Source organism: Silene latifolia, chromosome 9 (assembly GCF_048544455.1).
Source record: "Silene latifolia isolate original U9 population chromosome 9, ASM4854445v1, whole genome shotgun sequence".
NCBI classification, from domain to species: domain Eukaryota; kingdom Viridiplantae; phylum Streptophyta; class Magnoliopsida; order Caryophyllales; family Caryophyllaceae; genus Silene; species Silene latifolia.
The window spans coordinates 201,850,965-201,861,355 of record NC_133534.1 but is presented as its reverse complement, the minus strand read 5'-3'; the positions used below and the strand labels follow the sequence as shown (position 1 = coordinate 201,861,355).

At 36.2% G+C, this 10,391-nt stretch overlaps 1 protein-coding gene across 3 annotated transcripts; it reads right to left on the bottom strand.

Annotated features, from left to right (window-relative positions):
- Positions 1–4,191: 4,191 nt before the first annotated feature.
- LOC141600353 (F-box protein At3g56470-like) lies at positions 4,192–8,453 on the bottom strand. Of its 3 annotated transcripts, XR_012524295.1 has the most exons (4): positions 8,351–8,453; positions 6,971–8,202; positions 4,917–4,980; positions 4,192–4,397 (listed from the first exon to the last, which is right to left on the bottom strand). XR_012524295.1 is itself a non-coding variant. In XM_074420577.1 (3 exons), exons 2-3 carry the CDS (start codon positions 8,189–8,191, stop codon positions 7,019–7,021), a joined length of 1,047 nt encoding a protein of 348 aa, XP_074276678.1. In that variant the 5' UTR covers positions 8,192–8,202; positions 8,351–8,453; the 3' UTR covers positions 5,718–7,018. The 3 variants fall into 3 exon arrangements, 2 of the variants coding, with proteins under 2 accessions (XP_074276678.1, XP_074276677.1); XM_074420577.1 differs by lacking the exons at positions 4,192–4,397; positions 4,917–4,980 and having other exon boundaries at positions 5,718–7,680; positions 7,807–8,202; XM_074420576.1 differs by lacking the exons at positions 4,192–4,397; positions 4,917–4,980 and having other exon boundaries at positions 5,718–8,202.
- Positions 8,454–10,391: the final 1,938 nt, after the last annotated feature.

Genomic DNA, 10,391 nt, shown 5'->3' with positions numbered 1-10,391 from the left:
GAGAGGATAGTTTTTGTGATTTGTGTAGGATGTGAGATCCGAATTTCGGGAGGCACAATTCCCAAAACCCTAATGGTTTTTGCAAAATGAGATTAGGTTAGACAAGAGGAGAAAGCTCTCCTTTTGTCTTGGTGATTCTCGGCCAAACCGAGTGAGAGGAGCCCTCATGGGCTTTTCATTTTCTCTTCACTTAAACTCGCGGTCCGGTCCATCACTCGCTAAGTGTATATGACGTGGTCTGATTATAAACTGTTATCGGTTATCGGAAATTAAGGCATCAGCTAATAATACGGGTTAGCTGAATTATTAATACGTGTCCGACAAAACAGTATTGTATAATTATTTTTAATATACATTTAATTAAATATAAATCACGTATATTTAATTTTACGAATTAACTGGTTAATTCGCCTTAGCCCATGATATTTAATCCGTATTAAATATAATATCTCAACATCACATATTTGACTAATTACTAGTCAAATAACTCGGACTAACTGGTTAGTCAATTTTGGCATCTACATGACAGTATTTTCATACCGTCACATCTCTCGAACGTATCCTATAGGTGTGACTTTTAGGGACCAGTTGATCACCGCCATCTGTATGACAATAACGTCAAACTTATCTAGCAAGCCAACCGTTATTGATAAACGTGGATCAACTGATAATAATACCAAAGTATGCCCTTTGATCCTTTTAGAGGTTTATAAGTCCTTGCACTAACTGTTAAGGACACAAACCCCAACATCACCAATCCACATTATGTGACTAATACTGAGTAGGGAAACCCTACCTGGAAAGCAAACACACACAGCAGACGATCTTTAGTAGCTGTCTCAAAACCTCTCCTCTACGAATCCTTCTCCTATCACATAATCACATAATTACTACAAACACAACTAACCATAAAAACCCAAATCCCATAAATTAGGGTTTAAACAAAGTCAACCAAAAGCTATAAAATTGGTATGAAGGACTTACCCTTGACGCAAGGATCACAAAGACACAAAGAACAACGAAATCCGACCTCTCAAGCTCCGGGATTTGCCAATAATGCTGATGAAGATAACAACGTAGTTTGAAATCTCCTTTGAGTGAGTTAGTTTTATGAAAAGTGTTTAGGGAAGAAGATAACGTAATATAAATACTAATCCGCGTTATTAACAAAACCCGTCAAAATATTACCCGTTAACCGACTTACTCGATCGAGTAACTAACGTACTCGATCGAGTGCCACTTACTCGATCGAGTACCCAGGCTACTCGATCGAGTACCCTACAGGCAGAATACTGTTTCGAAAATCAAAATACCCTTACTCGACAGAGTAAGGCCCACTCGATAGAGTACCCAGAGACTCATAAAACCGTAGTATTACACATAACTAGTGATCCAAATGATTTGTACACTTGGCTTTTTCGATTAGGTCACACAAATGAGAAACACACTAAAGGCTAGTGTCGACTAGATTTAATGGACCATTTGATTTTAAATCATATGAAATAAGCGAATCTTGTCTCCTTTGCAATATGATTTGTACTCCCTTTAATGGTAAAGAAACACGAGCAAGTTATTTGTTGGGACTAATACATGCCGATGTATGTGTTCTAATAAGCACCACCGCAAGTAGAATTTATGGCTACTTCCTCACTTTTAACAATAATTTAAGTAGATATGGGCATATTTACTTAATCAAATATAAAGTGAAGCATTTGAGAAATTTGAGAAATTTCTAAATGACGTAGAGAACCAATTGAACAAAGGACTAAAGCATTATGATCCGATCGTAGTGGCAAAGATCTAAGTAATAAATTTGATTTATTAAAGATGGATTATGACCTAGTGTCATTACCCATAAGATCAAACTAATATGAGTCGGTTTGAATTATCGAACTCAATTTTGGGAATTTGCAATCCAAAACAGACAAGTAATTCTAAACGGATGGTCAACCAGTAGATACCTAAAATAGAGAGTCTATTTAACATATGACATGGATCAGACTGGCATATAATATGAATCAAACTGCCATGATAGAGCTGGTCTTTTATGTGCTAACACGTCAATCTAAACGAACTTTCAATTACTTCACTATATATGTTTGTGATTCACAAAGCTATCTCTCAAGAAATAGATGTATTTCTAAGAGATAGAGTGGGAGTAGATTGGATCGTCACAAACATGTGGTATAGTTAATGTGTTACTTTGTGAAAGTAATGGAACTATAATCTATAAAGATAGAGTGGGAGTATAGTTCAGTGGGAGTTTAGCACACATGTCTTGTTGTTAAAACATTGCTTTGTGAAAGTAATGGTATTATGACCTTATCCCAAATTGATCTTGTTACAAACGAGCCATTGCATTACAATCCGAAAATTGTTACTCAAGAGTAGATTTACTTTAAAGGTCTCTTTAAAGATAAATAGAGCTTTAGAGTACTTAAATGCATAAGATTGACATAAAGATGTTGATCAAGATAAGTTATGTTAGGAATTGCCGCATTTCATTTTGATGAAGAATGGCAAATGATATTAAAAATTCGCTTTTCTAAAATGGGAATTTAGAGAAGGAAGTGTTTGGAACACAAAACCTTAGATAATTATCTAAGAATCCTAACATATTATGCGTAGCTTTCTTAAGTGATCCTAGAATGGTCTTAAGCAAGCATCAAAGGATTATACTTTTCGTTCATGTGATAATAGTGAATGGCTTCATTCACATGATTGAAGAATCATGATTATACATGAAGTTAAGTGGGAGTCAGAATCATTTTCTCATGGCTTATATGTTGATAACATATTACTTATTGAGAATAATGTACCAATATTCTCTTCTGTGAAAGAGTGATTGAGAGACTAGGAAAAGGTGCAATATACTTTAGATTACCAAATCTATGTGAGAGTATATTAGCATGGAGTTTAGAGTCTTATGATGATAAGATCTTTTCGTATCTGTTTAACATCAACAAGGTTGAATGGGTTATTCATGATGATGGAAGTGGAATTACTTTGATGGAGTCATAGTCGTTCACTGAACCTATTAAGTTGTTGATTACATGAAATTGATTTCTAATGTTTCCGCCATTAGAACGATCGTGTATGCCAACAGATGCACAAACTGTGATGGACTATATGCTTGGAGCATAATAAGTCAATAACAATTTAGTTCATAAGATGGTCTTATGAAAGCCTTAAAGAACAATTGAGAATTCGTTCATATGTTTGGATGATAAACTAAGTTATGTGTTGAACGGTTGCACAAACTTTAGTTTCCAAACCGAAAAGGATTTGTCGTAATCCTAGGCTAATTTTATTGACTAAGGATAAAGAAACTGGATAAGTATTTTAGTTTCGATCATTGCAAATTCTACAAAAGGAATCTAAGTAAATAGTGATTAAATGGTCAACGTGGTGATTTAGGGTGAATCCCTCTACAAATGACTTTGTCACAAGTTATGTGATAACAGTGGGAGCATCTTTCAAGTTAAAGAGCTCAAGTCTAGTAAGAAGCCTAGACAAATACTTAGAGATAAATTCAAGTTATTAGAAAGCAATTGACAAAGTTGTAACATATGGATATAAGGTATATCCACTTGCCAAGCTTTTATTGCATTTTTAACTGGTGTTAATAATACACTAAAGATTATAAGATATGATGTAGTGATAGTGTATTGACTATTCATATATGATAATCACATTTATCGTTTGGTTTTATTAAACTCACCCATTACCTTGTTAAATCCAAATGTGTTGTAGAAACAAATTGATTAAAGTGAACTGGATTGACATGGTATTCGCCCCTAGTTACTTATATGAGGTGACGTCTCGAAGTGACTAGAGTGTGATGCGATTGATGGCAAGTTCAAGTGCCATAGAGTCATATGGGATAACTAGTCGATCACATAGGCAGACTGTATGGGACACTCTGTCGGGCAGTGACCGCTTATAGAGTTCTGGTAATTCATAAAGGATGGTCGTGGCAAGAGCTACTATAGTATTCTTATGAGTCAATTCTTTTGACTTGTAACACCCCCGTACACCAGGATGCCTTACTAAGGACCATTTCAGTATATGAAGGTGTTACCATCTCGGTTTCCCGAGGTAGTAGTGTAACACTCCCTCATAACAAGGTACCTTACCAAGGACTACCCTAACATGAAAGACTGTTACCATCTCGGTTTCCCGAGATTAGTATATCAAAGTTACCAATTCCAAACAACTTTTATTAAAGTATAAAGAGTTAGTGATTACATGTTTCCAAAACCAAACCAAAGTATAACTGTGAAAGGTCTATCAACTACAAAGAATGCAAACTAAGTCTCTTGACGGCGGAAGCTAGACTCGAGTGATGACTCCCCATGACTGTCCCATAGCTAAACATCTGCATTACCTGTCATAATCTGCTCACCATCCCCGAATGGATCACCGCAGTTTTACAAAACAACAACACGGGGTCGATCTGCTCAATCAATATAAGACAAACAAACAATGCAACCGGTGATCATCCTCCATCCCCGGTCTCCCGATCTCACACAAGAATCGACTACACACCGTAGTGTGTAGCCCCGCCAGATTACCCATCACAACAGTAATCCTCGCCGCCAGTGGGTGACCGCAGCCCATCCCCACCTAGTCCAGCTCATCAACGAGCGACTAACAATCCCTGTCCCTTAATGTGCACATCCCCTCCCATGGCGGGTTCCACGGAGGGCGAACTAGGGTGTGAAGCCACTCCCGTAAGTGACTCCACCACAATCACACACACAGCATCACAGCTATCACAACACCACAACCGTCACAACACAACCACACCAACACCGTCACCACAACACCCAACCTCCGATGATCAGCAGATAACAACAATTATAAAACCTATGCAATCTCAATCAATTAACAGTACTGAGTAGGAGAAACCCTACCTTTTCGCAATCCGCTATACTGCAATCAATCATACAATATGCATAACAAATACCACATCGTCACCTACAACAACAATCACATAATTCCAATCACTAACTGCAAAACCCCCATTTCCCCCAATTCATAATCAAGAACAAACCCTAAAAGAACATAAATGACATGGAGAACAAGGACTTACCAACAGTAGAATGAAGGATTGAATGCAAGAACTACGACGATTGCACACACACAATGGAGGATTAGGGAATGATTAGGGAGTAATTAGAGAGTGATTAGAGTAATCGTAAAATAATTAGGGTTGAAATGACGTTTAGAAACTGATTCTTAATATTAAATAACCCTAAACACTCCCGCATCAAATCGCTGAAATATTACTCGCCAGACCGGATACTCAGTCGAGTAAAGAGTATACTCGGCCGAGTATCCTCTACTCGGTCGAGTATTCATCATACTCGGCCGAGTATTCCTCGGCAGAACCAAAACAGAATACACAATTAGCACTACTCGGCCGAGTAGGCTCTACTCGGTCGAGTACTTAGCTTATGAAAATCCGTAGTATTACAGTCTTCCCCCCTTAAAAAGAACTTCGTCCCCGAATGTTTAAACCCAACCTATAAAACCTGGACACCTAACACCAAGTCCGCCAACCACACTTACTTCCACAATACGGCTCACGATAACATCTCAACTACAACCACAACACGGCTCACGATAACATCTCAATTACAACATAGCCTCCTAATACTGACTCCATAATATTACCGAATAACCACAATATAATGTTGCCAACCTTATCTCACTTCCATAACATTCACTAGCAACTCAATACCAAGAAAATCCACAAAATAAGATCAACCATCAAGACAGAATGTTACAATTTAATAGATAAATAAATAAATTACATAGTGATTGTCTCCCAAAATTGCTATATTCCGCCCCTATTATTCGTTTAACTTTCCAACTTTGCCCGTCTCCCTCTAAATAATATTTCTAGCAATAATTTTTATCGACTAATCGGAAATGGATGACGGTAACTTAAATTAGATATGAATTATCGTATTAATCACCGATTAATTAACAAAATAATAATATTGAACTAGCGAATTAATGAACTTTTTACCTCTGTTAGACGATGATTGATGAAATGAACGATTTAAACTGAGATAAAAAATTGATGATTAAGAACGAAAAACTTTATACGGCCATAACTTTGTGCTAGGGTGTCTGTTTTCGACGATTTTTTTTTTCAGATCGCTTATTTCGACGAGACGAACGCAATGGAAAAAAAAATGTAAATTGGTCCATTCGTGTAAAACACACGAATTGGCCTAGGTCGGTTCATGTGGTTTACATGAACCAGCCAGAGCCAGTTCGTGTAATCCACATGAACTAGCTTAGACTCATTCGTGTAATCCACATAAACTGACCTAGGGCTATTCGTGTAATCCACATGAACTAGCCTAGGCCCATTCGTGTGATTTACATGAACTAACCTAGGCTGCTTCGTGTAAATCACATGAATCAGCCTAGGCTTGTTCGTGCTTTTCACACGAATGAGCCCACTTTCCAATTATTTTTTTTACCATTATGTTCGTCTCATAAAGTTGTGCGATTTGAAAAAAAAAACTTCATCGAAATCGGACACCCTAGTTACCTAGTATAAAGCTGCCCCGGTTTGAAATTTTGTCCGTTTCTAATCGTCATTTTTGTTTGTAATTTAATCATTTTTTGTTATTAATTATCGTTTATAAATGTACTAAAATCAATGTTACTAAAATACGAAACGAATGAAAAGTGATATGTGGGGTTTTGATTTTTGAAACAATTTTGATTTTGTTAATTTTTGCAGCAGATTTTTTAAATTTTGAAATCGGAATTCGAAAATAAGAAAAAAACGAGGAAGTAATATATAAAGGAGTTTTAATAATTTAAGGGCAATAAGGTAATATGTTAGGGGTGGAATGGGTAAAACTAGGGGCGGAATATAGCAAACCCCGTGTCTCCTGGAACACAAAAGTAATGTAGGTGAAATAAAAGTTTCATGGAAGCTCACTGTTGATGAAGAAATGCAATAGAAAGATGATAAACCTACAATCCCCCATCATGCCCATTTCAAGCTCAAGGAAGAGTCGACCCATGTAGGTGGAAACCATGCGACAATCCTGCAATTGCCCTTGGGGCATCGATTAATACCTCGATCCTCACACCTCAAACTGACCACACTCATAATCTCGTGCCAGTAAAATTCCATCCCGCCATCTGAAACATTTACTGCACACCATGACGATAGGCTAAACGAATCCATTGCCAACTTGCCCTGCAACAGCGGCAGTGCTTGCTTGACCGATTTGCGCAGCAGGGTCTCGATATTTTTAGGGCAATACAAGCTTCTATATTCCCTTTCAACGTCTGGTCCACTTACGGAGATCTCCTCAGAAAATACATCGTGGGTACAAATACTAAGTTGGTCACCATGTTTCATAACGTACGACACACGGCTATTGTCACAATTACGTTTGTCAAAATTTTTAACCCTTTTCAGCTCAGATGTGGATGGGTTGAAAATAATGAAACTGCCCGTAAAATCAAAGCAATACCAAACCCCCTTCACATAAATTGTGTTAGCGATACAACCTGGACAAACGTACCAATGAGCAACTGTTTTCCAATTTGAATTGCCACGCTGACATGTAAATGTCCTATAGTGAAAATCACCGTCACAGCTTATGGCGAATACCATGCAGTCTGGAGATGTTGGGGAAGCTGAGAAGTCAAACATGGGATTTGTTAACTTAGCAACATCAATGGGAGGAAGGTCTATCCTTGCCCGTGAAAATGGACTGAAAAAGAACAAAGCAGACGTTTCAGAAGAGAAAAGTAGCAGCCAACCATGCCTTGAAACAAGAAATCGGGTTCCACAAAGTTCTGGTATATTATTAAGCCGGTAAGTACGTTCTGTAGACAGGTCCCCTAATTCTCCTGTTGTATAGAACTCTGAGCCCATCCTATAGATACTAGGTGGTGGCAAAACCCTTCTCAAGGACACAAACCAGGGTAGGGTTGTCCCTTCCTCCCCAGTTTTGGGAACACAAGGCAAGCAGCTTTTAAAGAGAGAGCGCCAACACTTGGAAACAACACAAATAGAGAAATAATCAAGTATAGAAAGGTAGTTAACTATGATCTGGAGAAGCTCGATTGGTAAGCGACATATACATCCATCCTTTTTCCTTGCCTTTGAGAACTTTCTTGTCATTGTCATTAACACCTCACACATGATTATATTGTCTGCAAAACACAGACGGCAAGAAATATAAAGATGCACTCAGAAATTTCACAATAAACTAATGATTAATCAATTAAAGTTATCGACTTTGAATGTGGAAATAGAATAAACACATTAAAATTAAATAAGAGGTAAAAGAGAGCTAAGCACCTGAATCGACCGACGGCTTAAAACTGCAATTTGGCTGTTTGGAATTGGAGATTTGACAATGCAGATGGGGGTGGGTATTGGGTAATACTTAATAGTTAATAGGCATATCTCAATGAGATTTGAGGCAGCTCATAAGAGGCCGAGGGCATATATGTAGTATGGGCAAAAATCCCAACTATGTGTGATCTTCCCATAATAATCTCAACTTCAATTAATCCCAAATTAAATCGTACTACGGAGTATTAATTATATCTTCTCAGTAGATTTCATGCCCGGGCGTTGTCCGGATAATTTTCGTATGGGGACACGAAATACTCCATACTAGTATTGGTGCTCGACCTCTATTTACCATTAATTTTTTTTTCACTAAGGGTGTGTTTGGATAGCAAAAGTGGAGGGAAAGGGAGGGGAGGGAGAAGGAGGGAAGAGAAAGGGATGGAAGGGAAGGGGAGGGAGAAGGGAGGAGGTCATTTTCCCTCCAAATCTTGCCTTTGTTGGAGAGGAAATAATTTGGCTTGGAGGGGGAAGTGGAGGGATTCATTTTCCCTCCCCTCCAAATCCCTCCACCTCCATTTTGCTAACCAAACAAAGGATTTATCATCCCTTCCTTTCTCTCCCCACTCTTTCCCTCCAAATCCTCCTATCCAAACAAACCCTAAATAAAATTACTTAAAGTTGCATAACACATAAATTTGTCATTAATATATTTTTTATAACATATCCTAAAATTACGATGAAATAAATTTTGAGACAAATTCACTACTCCCGCTATTAATATTTTACCCTTATTAATGAAACAATAGTAATGGCATTTCACTACTTGCCCATAATCATTGTTACTTTCACTACTCCCGTCGTAATTATTGTCACTGTCACTACTGCCGCATTAATATTGATAATTTCACTACTCCCGCCGTAATTATTGTTACTTTCACTATTGCCGCATTAATATTTATTATTTCACTACTCCCGTTGGTCTTTCTACCACTCTCACTGATCTCGTTGATAATATTGTTACTTTTAATATTCAAGTGAGTGATTATTATCATATAACTATATCCAATGTTATTACAATTCTTTTTTTTACTGGCGAAATTACTTTTATTACTTAGGCATGCAATTTTAAGAGAATTATATAGTTATATAAATATATTACATATATGCATTAAATCAAATCGAAAGAATTATTATATATTGGAATCTAACTTGAATTATTTATAACCTACTTATTATATTTTTGTATGTTAAATAATTAACATCTCTATACATCTAAAAAACTATAAACTTTAACAAAATTGCATAGCTTTTAAAATTAATATATAATTTTATGATGATAATAATTAATACTATAAGTGTGCATGTTTATACTAATTAATTATTTTATTTTAAGGAAATTGATCATCTCCTAGTCTTCTATAAATATTTATGAAAATTATCAGGCATCTTCTTTCTTTTAGTCTCCTTGAAATGACCATCTTAATTAATTATTTTATTTTAAGGAAACTGACCATCTTAATTAATTATTTTATTTTAAGGAAATTGACCATGTTTGGGAAAATTACCAAGTTTCTGTATAATTTTATTTTAACCCAAACTCTATAATATTTGCATTGAGATCCCTTAATCGGGTCTATCACATGGTGCTATTGATTTAAAACTATATAGTATAATTAATTTGTATAACTTTTTTTAATTACATTGAAGTCCCTTGGTTTCTGGATTTAATATATAGTATTGATTGATTTATTTGACGTTTAACAAACACAAGTAGATGTATGAAATTGCGAATTTGTCCGAAATAAACCAAGTTTCACTGTTTCTTAAATTGAATATTCTTGAAAACATCATTGCAAAAATTTATCAATTACTAATTGACTCCTATCTACTTATTATTTAAATTAATAATATTAGCATTTAATATTAATAATATTTCATAAAGAACCAACTGAAAAACATGATCTTTATCGTAGATAACGGTTGCCAAACACCTATTATATGTTTAAAGTCAAAATTTTCAATCAATCGGTCCTATTTACCAAAA

Bases quoted from the DNA above. Each gene is read 5' to 3' on its own strand.
- LOC141600353 (XM_074420576.1), bottom strand. From the start codon at position 8,191: ATGTGTGAGGTGTTAATGACAATGACAAGAAAGTTCTCAAAGGCAAGG.